Here is a 13930-nt window from a genome sequence, read left to right on the forward strand (position 1 = left end):
TATATATATATATATAAAATAAAAAAATTTTGATAGAAAAATTTGTCCTTTTTCTCATTTTTTCACTTAAATCCGAACTTAATTAATAAAAATCCAGTAGAAAATCGACTCTTTTTTAATAAAGCTTCATTAGATTTATCGTTAAGAATTCATATATATATTTTTTTAATTGTATTATTTGGTTCTAAAATAAATTCTTTTCTTAGAAATTTAACAAGTTTGTTAAAAAGTCATACATCTTAGTTAAAAACTCAACCAATTTCATAAAAATTGGTCTTTTTGGCTAAAAAATTCGACAATTTGATAGAGTTTTTGTTTTTTCTTGACTCACAAATTTTGTTTTTCACGAAAATTCAACGAATTTGTTGAACGTTCATATTTTTGGTTTGAAAACGTATCTTTCTTCGGTTTAAGTTTTATCTGTTTTGCTTAAAAATGCTACTTTCTTTTTAAAAATTAATCTGTTGCGGTTTTAAATGAATTTTTTGTTGTTGAAAATTATCATTTTCGGGTTGAAAATTGAACTGATTTGTAGAAAATTCAGATCTGCGGCTCAAAAATTAAACAATTTAATAAAAAATTTAAATTGTTCTTGAAAATGTATGTATTTTGTTGAAAATTATTCTATGTTGGTAGTTTTGGATTCAACTATTTTGTTAAAAATGTCTTTTTGTGGTTAAAAAAAAACTTTTGTATTAAAAACTTAATTCATTCCATTTTTGATTCAAAGTTAATCTTTTTTAGTTAAAAATTCAACTATTTGTTTGAAAATTAACTTTTGAGTTTAAAATTCCTATTTTCCTGTTAAAAATTGCTTTATTTTTTGTCCAAAAATTAACTTTATTAGCTAACAATTCAATTATACCATGTTTTCTTCATACTTCATGTATATTTTCGAAAATTCATCCTTTTCGACAAAATTATTTTTTTTTATAAAAAATTCATCATTAATGTTAAAAATTTATTTCGTTTCTTCAAAATTGAGAAATTTTGTTAAAATTTCATATTGTTTGGTTCGAAAATTAATTTTGTTTTCATTCAAAATTTAACTATTACATTTTTGCTTGAAATTTCATGTATTTTAATCAAAATTGGTCTTTGTTGGTACAAAATTAATTTTATTGGTCAAAAATTCATATTTTTGTTTTTAAATTCCACTATTTGTGTAAAAATTAATGAATTTGGTTACAAATTCGTATTTTTGGTACAAAATTAATCTTTATGGTTAAAAAGTTCTACCTTTTGGTTTAAAATTCAACCATTTCGTTAAAAATTCATCTAATTTGCTGCAAATTCTTTTTTTATTTATTTAAGATTTACCTGTCGGATGGAAAAATAAACTATTTAAAAAAAATTTTTTTTATGATGTTAAAAATTAAATTTTTAAAATAAAAATGTAACTAGTTTTATTTTTTAATAAAAATTTATCTTCCTTAATTAAAAATTCAAGTATTTAGTTGGAAATTCATTTCTTGTGTTAAAAATTCGTTTTCTTTTTTTTGTAAAAAATTCATCATTAACGTTGAAAATTCATTTCGTTTCTTCAAAATTCAGCTAGTATGTTAAAAAATCGTTTTTCTTGTTGTTGTTAAAAACTATATTTTTAAACTAAAAATGTAAAAATAACTATTTTGTTAAAAATTTTTTTTGTCGTTGTTAAAAAGTAATTTTTTAAAATAAAAATGTAAATTGTTTCATTTTTGAATAAAACTTTATCTTCCTTAATTGAAAATAAACCTTTCTTAATTAAAAAGTTAACTATTTGTTTACCTTTTTTTTTGTTGAAAATTAATTTTTTTATTGAAAATTTAACTATTCAATTTTTTGGTTGAAATTTCATGTATTTTGATAAAAATTCGTATTTTTTCGTACAAAATTAATTTTATTGGTCAAAAATTAATATTTTCGGCTGCAAATTCAACTATCTCTTTAAAAATTCATCTAAATTCATCTGTCTGATGGAAAAAAAACTTTTTTATTAAAAATTCGTTCTTTTGTTGCTGTTAAAAAGTACATTTTTATAATAAAAATGTAATGAAAATTAACGTTTTTTGTTGAAAAATAACTTTTCGCTAAATTTGTTTTTTTTTTGCAGAAAATTAATTTTTAACTGAAAATTTAACAAGTTCCGCTTTGAATTAAAATAATCATTTCTTAATTGAAAATTTAACTTTTTGGTAGAAAATTCATGTCTTTTTTTATAGAAAATTATTCTTTTGACTAAAATTTTAACTCTTTCATTTTTGTTTAAAAATTGATATTTTTTGGTTGAAATATCAACTGTTACATTTTTTTTTAGACTTGATATTTTTTTAAGGAAATTGAACTACTTTGTTAAAGATTCATTTTTTGTTGTAGAAAATTCATCATTGAAGTTTAAAATTTATTTTGTTTCGTGAAAATTTAACTATTTGTTTTAAAATACATTTTTTTGTTGCTTGAAAATAAATTTTTTTGGTTAAAAATTTAACTATTCAATTTCTTGGTTGAAATTTCATGTATTTGATAAAAATTCGTCTTTTTTGTACAGAATTAATTTTATTGGTCAAAATTTCATATTTTTAGTTGAAAATTCAACTATTTGGTTAAAAATTCGTCAAATTTGGTGCAGATTCATTTTTTATTTAAGATTCACCTATCTGATAAAAAGAAACAATTTTGTTAAAATTTCGTTCTTTTTTTGTTGTCAAAAGGTAAATTTTTAAATAAAAATGTAACTAGTTTCATTTTTGAGTAAAAATTTATCTCCCTTAATTAAAAATTCAACTATGTAGTAGAAAATTCATTAATTTTGTTGAAAGTTCGTTTTCTTTTGGTAAAAAATTAATCTTTTTCTTTGAAAATAAACTTTTTGTTAAATTCGTTTTTTCTGTCGAAAATTAATTTTTAACTGAAAATTTAAGTAGTTCTCCTTTTGATTGAAAATAAACCTGGTTTAATTAAAAATTTAACTTTTTTGTTGAAAATTCATGTATTTTTTTATAGAAAATTAATCTTTTAACTAAAAATTAAACTATTTCATTATTCTTTTAAAATTGACATTTTATAGCTGCAAACTAAACTACTTGGTAAAAAGTAAGTTGTTTAACATTCAGAATTTGTTGAAATATCAACCATTACATTTTTTTTAGAATTCATATTTTTTGGAGAAAATTGACCTTCTTTTTTAAATATTTATTTTTTGTTGTAGAACGTTCATTAGTGAAGTTGAAAATTTATTTTGTTTCTTGAAAATTTAACTATTTATTTAAAAATGATTTTTTGTTTGTTTGATAATTTATCTTTTTTATTGAAAATTTAACTATTCAATTTTTGGCTGAAATTTCACGCATTTTGATGAAAATTCGTTTTTTTTTGTAGAAAATTTAATTTATTGGTCAAAAATTCACATTTTCGGTTGAAAATTCAACTATTTGGTTAAAAGTTAATGGATTTGCTTAAAAATTCGTATTTTTTGGTACAAAATTAATCTTGTGGTTAATAATTCATCAAATTTCTTGCAAATTAATTTTTGATTTAAGATTCACCTGTTTGCTGAACAGATAAACTATTTTGTTAAAAATTCATTTTTTTAGAATTAAATTCTCAAACAAAAAATTTAATTTGTTTAATTTTTTTAATGGAAATTGATGTTTTTTAATTGAAAAAACCAACAATTTAGTTAAAAATTCGTCTTTTTTGGTAGAAAATTCCACTATTTTGTTAAAAATTCTTTTTTTTTTTTTGAAAATTAATTTTATAATCTAAAATATAACTAGTTCTATTTTGGATTAAAAATACACCTTTTTAAATTAGAAATTCAACTATCTGGTTGAAAATTCATGTATTTTGTTGAAAAATCGTCATTTTTGAAAAAAAATTAATCTTCTTGGTTGAAAAATTTCGATGTTAAACTGAAAATTTAACTATTTGATATTTTTCTATGGAAAATATTTATCGCTGGATTAAAAATTCAACATTTTTTTCAAAATTAAAATCTATTTCAATTGAAATTACAACCATTAAAGTTTTCATTGTAACATAATTTTTCAGGTGGAAATATGAACTACTTTCTTAACAATTTATCTCGTTGGTTCATAATTGAACTATTTTATTTTAAAAAAAAATACTTTTCGACCGTAAATTAATTTTTTTAACTGTAATATTTTTACTTGAAATATTAGGAATTTCAGTAAAATTAAATAAAAAATAAATAAATAAAAATTTTAAAGATATTAGATAAGGAAAATTAGAGCAACTTACCTGGGTTCCAGGAGGTATTTGTTTGTTGTCCTAAAATTTGAATCGGGGCAGTTTTTATTGTACAAAAGCTTTCCCTCGTGGAGCGAACGAACGGAACTGGACTGACCACAACCTTTTTATTGAAAACTGTCCCTGGTTTGTTTCTACCTAAGTGGGATCTATCAAGCTCATCCACTTCGAGATTTTCATTCATATCAGCTACATCTCCTCGATGCCTCCCCGAAGTCGTGTCTCTCTTCCTAAATTAAAAACAATAAACAAGATATGTATAAAAAAAAAACATTTTCTGTAAAAATATAAAAAATATGAATAAATCAAGAAATTTTTAAAATAGAGTCAAAGTAAATTGAAAACATTTTTTAAGTATTATATAAAAAATGAATTTTATTATTTAGTTACAATATTCAGTCTATAAATTATCAAAATTCCTATTTCTTTATAGCAGGCTTCATAGTCTCCTTTTTTTCTGATTTTTCCGCTTAAATTGTGAACTGAATTATTAGAAACCAATGATTAAAATCCAACTTTTTTTTGTTACATGTTTATTCTTCTCCGTTGAAATGTATACTATTAAATTTTTCGTTCAGAAATCATCTTTTTTTTTCGTTAAAAATATTTTAAAATTAAAAGTTTTTCAATTTCTGGTTGAAAATTTAACTGCTTCGTAGAAAATTCCTATTTTCGGCACTCGAAAATTAAACAATTTGATAGAAAATATAAACTTTTTGGCTGTAAATTTTAAATATTTGTTTGGAAATTGGTGTATTACGTTCAAAATTCGTATTTTTTTGGTAGAAAATTAATTTTTTTCAGTTAAGGGTTTAAGTAGTCTGTTAAAATTTTGTATTTTAAGCTCGAAAATTAAACAACTTGGCAGAAAATTTAACTATTTGGTTGAAAATTGATGGATTTTGTTGAAAACTAGTCTTTATTGTTAAAAAATAATTTTTTTTGTGTTAAATATACCACTGTTTTGTTGAAAATGAATCTGTTTTAGTTGAGGATTAAATTATTTTGTTAGAATTTTGTAATTTTAGGCACGAAAATTAAACAATTCGGTAGAAAATTTAACTATTTATTTTTAAATTTAACTATTTGGTTGAAAATTGACGCATTTTGGTGAAAATTAGTCTTTTTTGGTCGAAAATAATTTTTTTTATTTTAAATATACCACTGTTTTGTTGAAAATGAATCTGTTTTAGTTGAGGATTAAATTATTTTGTTAGAATTTTGTAATTTTAGGCAAGAAAATTAAACTATTTGATAGAAAATAATTTTTTTGGGTTAAACATACCACTGTTTGTTGAAAATTAATTTTTTTAGTTGGGAAGTCAAATGTTTTTCTGACATTTTGTATTTTCAGCTCGAAAATTAAACAATTTTGCAGAAAATTTAACTATTTGGTTGGAAATTGGTGTATTTTGTTCAAAATTCGTATTTTTTTGGTAGAAAATTAATCGGTTTCAGTTGAGGATTTAATTATTCTGTTAAAATTTTGTATTTTAAGCTCGAAAATTTAACTATTTGGTTGAAAATCGATGAATTTTGATGAAAATTAGTCTTTTTTGTTAAAAAATAATTTTTTTGTGTTAAATATAGCACTGTTTGGTTGAACATTATTCTGCTCTATTTAAGAATTGAAGTATTTAGTTAGAATTTTGTATTTTAGTCTCGAGAATTAAGCAATTCGGTAGAAAATTTAACTATTTATTTTTTAATTTAACTATTTGGTTGAAAATTGACGCATTTTGGTGAAAATTAGTCTTTTTTGGTCGAAAATAATTTTTTTTTATTTTAAATATACCACTGTTTTGTTGAAAATGAATCTGTTTTAGTTGACGATTAAATTATTTTGTTAGAATTTTGTAATTTTAGGCAAGAAAATTAAACTATTTGATAGAAAATAATTTTTTTTGGGTTAAATATACCACTGTTTGTTGAAAATTAATTTTTTTAGTTGGGAAGTCAAATGTTTTTCTGACATTTTGTATTTTCAGCTCGAAAATTAAATAATTTTGCAGAAAATTTAACTATTTGGTGGGAAATTGGTGTATTTTGTTCAAAATTCGTATTTTTTTGGTAGAAAATTAATCGGTTTCAGTTGAGGATTTAATTATTCTGTTAAAATTTTGTATTTTAAGCTCGAAAATTAAACAACTTGGCAGGAAATTTAACTATTTGGTTGAAAATTGATGGATTTTGTTGAAAACTAGTCTTTATTGTTAAAAAATAATTTTTTTTATTTTAAATATACCACTGTTTTGTTGAAAATGAATCTGTTTTAGTTGAGGATTAAATTATTTTGTTAGAATTTTGTAATTTTAGGCACGATAATTAAACAATTTGGTAGAAAATTGAACTATATGGTTGAAAATTTATCCATTTTGTTGAAAATTAAACTCTTTTTGGTAAAAGTCTTTTTTGGTAGAAAATGTTTTTTTTGGGTTGAATATACCACTGTTACGTTGAAAATTAATGTTTTTTAGTTAAGGATTCAAGTATTTTACTGATATTTTGTATTTTCAGCTCGAAAATACAAAATTTTTGTAGAAAATGTAACTATTTGGTTGGAAATTGATGCATTTTGTTCAAAATTCGTATTTTTCTATAGAAAATTAGTCCGCTTTCATTCAAGATTCAATTATTTTGTTAAAATTCCGTATTTTAAGCTCGAAAATTAAATAATTTGGTAGAAAATTTAACTAACTGGTTTAAAATTGATCTATTTGGTTAAAAATTAAAGAATCTTGTTGAGAATTAGTCTTTTTTGGTAGAAAATAATTTTTTTTTGTTAAATATACCACTGTTTGGTTGAAAATTAATGTTTTTTAGTTGAGGATTCAAAAATTTTGTTGACATTTCGTATTTTAAGCTCGAAAAATAAACAGTTTGGTAGAAAATGTATCTATCTGGTTGGAAATTAATGCATTTTGTTCAAAATTTATATTTTTTTTAGTAAAAAACCAATCAATTTTTTCTTTTTGTTAAGAATACCACTGTGTGGTTGAAAATTAATCTGTTTTAGTTGAGGATTTAATTATTTTGTTATAATTTTGTATTTTAGGCTCAAAAATTAAACAATTTGGTCGAAAATTGATGCATTTTGTTGAAAATTAGTATTTTTTAGTAATAATTCAAATAATAATTTAAAAAATCATTTTAAAAAATAAATAAAGAAAAAAATAATCATCAAAATAATTTTCTTGGGTTATATATACCATTGTTTCGTTAAAAATTAATGTTTTTTAGTTCAGGATTTAAATATTTTGCTGACATTTCGCATTTTAAGTTCGAAAATGAAACAATTTTGCATAAAATTTAACTATTTCTTTAAAAATTGATGCATTTTGTTGAAAATTAGTCTTTTTTTAGTAATAATTCAAATAATAATTTAAAAATAATTTAAAAATAATTTTAATAAATAAATAAAAAAAATAATCATCAAAATAATTTTTTTGGGTTAAATATACCATTTTTGGGTTGAAAATTAATGTTCTTAGTTGAGGATTCAAATGATTTGCTGACATTTCGTATTTTAAGCTCGAAAATTAAAAAATTTGGTACAAAATGTAACTATTTGGTTGGAAACTGATGCATTTTGTTGAAAATTCGTATTTTTGGGTAGATAATAAATTGTTCTTGGTTAAAGGTACTCCTGTTTGGTTGAAAATTAATCTGTTTTAATTAAGGATTCAATTATTTAGTAAGAATTTTATAATTTAGGTCAGAAAATTAAACCATTTGGTAGAAAATTTAACTATTTGATTGAAAAATGTAACTATTTGGTTGAAAATTAACACATTTTTTATAAAATTAGTATTTTTTGGTAGAAAATGATTTCTTTTGGTCAAATATACCACTGTTTCGTTGAAAATTAATGTTTTTTAGTTCAGGATTAAAATATTTTGCTGACTTCTGTATTTTGTTCAAAACTCGTATTTTTTGTAGAAAATTAATTTTTTCTTTTTCTTAAAAATACGACTGTTTGGTTGAAAATTAAACTGTTTTAGTTGAGGATTCAATTATTTTGTTAGAATTTTGTATTTTAGGCTCGAAAATTAAACAATTTAGTAGAAAATTGATGCATTTTTTTTTAAATTAGTCTTTTTTGGTAGAAAATAATTTTTTTTGGTTAAATATACCAATGTTTGGTTAAAAATTATTATGCTTTACTTAAAGATTCAAGTTTTTTTGTTGATATTTTGTATTTTTAGCTCGAAAATTAAACAATTTGGTAGCAAATTTAACTATTTGGTTTAAAATTGATGCATTTTGTTTAAAATTAGTATTTTTTGGTAGAAAATAATTATTTTTTGTCAAATATACCACTGTTTGGTTGAAAATTAATGTTTTTTAGTTGAGGAATCAAATATTTTGTATTTTAGAATCGAAAATTAAACCATTTGGTAGAAAATTTAACTATTTGGTTGAAAATTGATTCATTTTGTTTAAAATTAGTCTTTTTTGTAGAAAATAATTTTTTTGGTCAAATATACCTCTGTTTCGATGAAAATTAATATTTTTTAGTTCAGGATTCAAATATCTTGCTGACATTTTGTATTTTCAGCTCAAAAATTTAAAAATTTGATAGAAAATGTAATTATTTGGTTGAAAATTGATGCATTTTGTTGAAAATTCATATTTTAAATTAAACAAATTGGTAGACAATTTAAATATTTGGTTGAAAATTTACGATGTTTATTCAGAATTTTATTTTTTTGTACAAAATTATTCTTTTTGGTTAAAAATGCAACTTTTTAGTAGAAAATCATTTGTTTAAGGTAAAGATTCAAGTATTTTGATGGAAATTCTTATTTTCGGCCAAAAAATTTAACCATTTTGTTGAAAATTTAACTATTTGGTTAAAAATTCCTATTTTTTAGTAAGAAATCCTTTTTTTTTTGTTAAAAATACCACTTTGTAAAAACTAATCTGTTTTATTTGATGATTCAATTATTTTATTTAAAATTGAAATATTTTTTGTTGATAAAATTTAATTTTTTACATTTTTCGCTGAAAATTTATCTTTTTAGATTCAAAATTCTTTTTCTTGATTTTAAATTAACTTTTTGTTGAAAATTTATATTCTTGGGTTAAAAAATTAATTGTTGTATTGAAAATTCGTGTTTTTGCCTTCAAATTTTCTTAGGCTGGTATAAAAGTCAAACATTTGTGACAAAATAAAACTCTTTAAAATATAAAAAATAAATAAAAAATTTATATAAATATTGTCAAAATAAGTTCATAACATTTTTTATGTGTTAAAAATGAATTTCTTTTTGCTTATTTAAAATATTATTTAGTCTAGAAATTATTATAATTCATATTTATTTATTGCAGGCTGCAATCTTTCCCTTTTTTGTTTTTTTTTCCACTTAAAATTGGAATTGAATTAACAGAACTTAATAAAAAAAGCAACTTTTTTTGTTAAACAACTTGGTAGAAAATTTAACTATTTGGTTGAAAATTGATGCATTTTGTTGAAATTTAGTGGTTTTTGGTAGACATTTTTTTTTTTGCTTAAATATTGCACTGTTTGGTTGAAAATTAAAAGGTTTTGGTTGAGGATTCAATTTTTGTTTTACTTTCCTATTTTCGGCTCGAGAATCAAACAATCTGGTAGAAAATTTAACTATTTGGTTAAAATTTACGTTAATTATTCAAAATTTGTCTTTTTTTTGGAGTACAAAATTACTCTTCTTGTTGAAAAATACAACTGTTTAGTAAAAAATCATTTGTTTTGGTTAAAAATTCAAGTATTTTAATGGAACTTCTTATTTTCGACTCGTAAATTAAACGATTTGGTAGAAAATTTAACTATTTAGCTTAAAATTGATACATTTTCAAGAAAATTCGTCTTCTTTGGCAGAAAATTAATTTTTTGGTTAAAAATGCAACTCCTTCATTGCAAAATAATCTGTTTTCAGTTGAGAATTTAATTATTTTATTTTAAATTGAAAACTATTTTTTTAATATAAACTTTTATATATTCTTGGATTAAAAATTTAATTGTTTGATTAAAAATTCGTGTTTTTGACTTAACATTTTCTAACTTTGTTATAAAATTAAAATATTTATAGTAAGATTAAACTGTTTTCTAGAAAATTCTTATTTTTCGTTAATAATTAATTCTCTTCAATGAACATTTGAGTTCACTTTTTTTTTTGTTAAAAATCGATTCTCTTTTAATTTGAAACTTTAACTGTATTCAGTTAAACAGTTTTAGAAATTAAAAAAAAATAAACTAAAAAATTAATCAAATAAAATTTAGACTAACATTACATTAGTGGTTCAAAATATTTAGTAGAAAAATGTAATTTGTGGAAAATTCGATTTTTTTAAAGAAAATTCAACCATTTGAGAAAAAGTTGATGTATTTTGTAAAACAATTTATGTAATTTGTTGAAAATTTATCTTTTAGGTAGGAAATTAATTTTTTTTTTTGATAAAAATTCAACTATTTTGTATAAAATATATGTATCTGATTTAAAATTCAACTATTTTGTAAAAAATATATGTATCTGATTTAAAATTCATCCTTTTTGTTAGAAAATTAATTTTTTTCGTTCTTGAAACTACAACTTTACGGTTAAAAATTATTTTCGTTATTAATTTATTATAAATTTTTTTGTTTAAAATGCGACTGTTTCGTCATTTTCTATTATATTCTTTTTTTATTGTAAAAGTTTGAAAAAGTTAAAAATTCAACTGTTTTTTATATAAACTTAACATCTTTTCTAGCTAAAAATTAATCTAGTTGGTTATAAATTAAAAAATTTTCTTCAAGATTCGCATTTATTGTCTAAAAAATGTATTAACTGCCAATTTAAATACTCATTTTTTGATTAAAAATGCATCCTTTTCAGTTGAAAATTCGTGTATTCTATTTTTTGTTCCAAATTCATTTTTTTGTTTAATATTCATTTATTTTGTGGAAAAATGAACTATTTTTTTGGTTTAAAATTAATTTTTTAACTAAAAACTTTAAATCAGTTCATTTTTAAATAAAAATTGATTTTTTTAAATTGAAAATTCAACTATTTGGTAATAAATTCATATTTTTAGTTTAAAATGCAACTATTTGTTTAAAAATTAACTTATTTTTGTTAAAAATTTATATTTGCGGGTAAAAATTCAACTGGTTTTGTTTTATAATACAAATAATTTTTGGTTGGAAAATAAACTATTACATTTTTTTGAAAATTGACCATTTTTGGTTTAAAATGGAACTACTTTATGAAAAATTTCTTTTCTTATTATATTTTTCTTTCTGCAAAAGTTTAGAAAGTTAAAAATTCAACTGTTCTCAATTTAAAATAAAAATATTTTCTAGTTAAAAATTTACCTATTTCATTTTGGATTAAAAATGTATCCTTTCCAGTTGAAAATTCCTCTATTTTATTGACAATTAATCCCTTCTAATTGAAAATTTAACTATTTGATAGAAATAAAACTTTTTTAAAATTAAAAACTCATATTTTCTGGTTAAAAATTCAAATCTTTTTTTATTAAAAATTATTATTTTCAGGTTGAAGATGCAACTTTGTTGTAGAAAATTAGTTTATTTATTTGGCTTGAGTACTCAACAAGATCGTAGAAAAAGTGTTCTCTTTTTATTAAAAACTAATTTTTTTAAATAAAAATCTCAACATTCGAAAAATTGGTTGAAAACTGATCTTTTTTAGTTAGGAATTTAACTGTTTGGTGCAAAATTCATGAATTTTCTCGAGAAAAAAACGTCCTTTTTAAAAAAAAAATTTATTTCTTATTAAAAATTCATTCTTTATGGTATAAAATAATTTTTGGGTGAAATGCAACTGCACGCTTAAAAATTAATCTGTTTTAGTTGAGAATTCAAGTCTTTTTTATGAGAATCCATTTTTTTTTCTTTAAATTTCAACCATTACATTTTGTTGGGTGAAAATTATTATTTTCAGGATGAAAATTCAACTATTTTGCAAACAATTAATGTAATTTGTTGCGAATTCATTTTTAGGGTTGTAATTGATTAATTTATTAAATTTATTATTCAGCCTACCAAGAATATTTCTCGTTCTCTCTCGATTCGCTTTCCATTTTGCTCCTTGAGGCAATTTTTTTACTGTCCGAATGGCCTAGAAAATCATCATCTTTATGAATTTGTTTATGAGAACTCGCAGTATTTCGAAAACTATTAGTTGGGGCTGGAGTTATTGTCAAAAATTCCTCTAAATCACGACTTAAAGAATTCTCCTCTTGGGCCTCCTCTCGAAAAACTAAAGTTGAATTTACATATTCCATCAGTTCGTCAACCACATCCTCTCTGGCTCTTTTATTAAATTCGGGAGAAGAATTTTCCGAATCCTGAAAAAAAATTACATATTTTTTTGTCGATTTATAATCAAACCTGAGAATAACTACAAAACCTGGAAGACCTTGAGGACCTGGAACGGTCATTGAATTTTGTAAAAGGGAGGGGAATTTATTTAGTCGCGGCAGTTTCAATCTTAAAAATTATTTTAATATTTACGATGAATTTTCAATTTCGGAATTAATATAAATTGATTTTTTTTGTCAAAAAAAAACTATATGATCCAGACATTGAACAGTTTTGAAATATTATATAAAAACCTTTGTAAAATATTTTGAAACATCTGAAAATATTTGTTAACTTTTTAGACAAATTTGTAAAATCATTAAAATATTTGTGAACTTAGCCGATTCATTTTTCAATCTTTCAAATTCTTTTGCGAAATCTTTGTAAAATCAATTGAAATCTTTATGAAAGTTAAAAAATTATTGGGAAATCATTAAAATAATATGAAATGTGTATTTTTAACCTTGAAATATTCGTAAAATCTTTGTGAAATTTAATGTTATATATTGAAATTATTGTAAAAGATTTAAAATCCTAAAAATATTAGTGAAATCTTTAAAATCTTCTGAAATATTTTCAAATCCTTGAAATTCTTGTGAAATCTTGTTTTTTCGAAATATATCTTCTAAGAAATTTTATTATTTGGTTGCAAATTAAAATTTTCGTTAAAAATGAATATTTTTTTGTTGAAATAGCAACTCTTATAATATAAAATTCGTCTTTTGTTTTGAAATTACATCTGTTTTGTTAAAAATGCAAAGTTTTGGTGGAAAATTGGCTTTTTGTGAATTTTTTGAATTGTTTGTCTTAGAAGTCAAACAATTGGTATGAAAATTTGAATTTTTCGTAGAAAATTAATATTTTTTGCTAAAAATTTAACTTTTTTTATTAAAAATTCGTTTTTTTTTTCATTAATTTTTTATCTGAAAATTCAAATATTTCGTTTTTGATCGAAAACCTGGTTGAAAAATTATTACTTTGTTGAAAATTTGTCTTTCTGGGTAAAAAGTGAATTTTATGGTTTAGTATTCATCTATTTGGTTCAAAATTCTGTTTGGTTGCAAGATTAGTTATTTCGTTGAAAATTAAACTATTATGTTAAAAAGTAATTTTTTTGGCAGATAAATCAACTGTTGTTTTGAAAATTTATCTTTTTGAACTTAAATTATTACGCTTTTTTTTACATTCAACTGTCTTAAACAATTCGAATATTTGGTTAAAAAGTAAATTTTTGTTTAAAAATTCACACTTTGTTGTTCGAAATTCAATTTTTTACATAGAATATTCATCTTTTTTTGAAATTTTTGTTTTGGAAATCGAACAATCTAGTTT

The 13930-nt window shown here is 21.4% G+C and overlaps 1 protein-coding gene across 1 annotated transcript in view; it reads right to left on the bottom strand.

The window, feature by feature from the left end:
* The window catches only part of LOC117170120, a 39253-nt gene that overhangs the window by 11714 nt on the left and 13609 nt on the right, over positions 1-13930 (bottom strand). Inside the window, exons 3-4 of the mRNA XM_033356659.1 lie at positions 12281-12585; positions 4243-4481 (exon numbers count right to left, since the gene is read on the bottom strand). Coding sequence (XP_033212550.1) covers positions 4243-4481; positions 12281-12585 — 544 coding nt within the window. The remainder of the gene's footprint in view (positions 1-4242; positions 4482-12280; positions 12586-13930) is intronic.

The sequence above is a fragment of the Belonocnema kinseyi genome, chromosome 3 (assembly GCF_010883055.1).
Source record: "Belonocnema kinseyi isolate 2016_QV_RU_SX_M_011 chromosome 3, B_treatae_v1, whole genome shotgun sequence".
NCBI classification, from domain to species: domain Eukaryota; kingdom Metazoa; phylum Arthropoda; class Insecta; order Hymenoptera; family Cynipidae; genus Belonocnema; species Belonocnema kinseyi.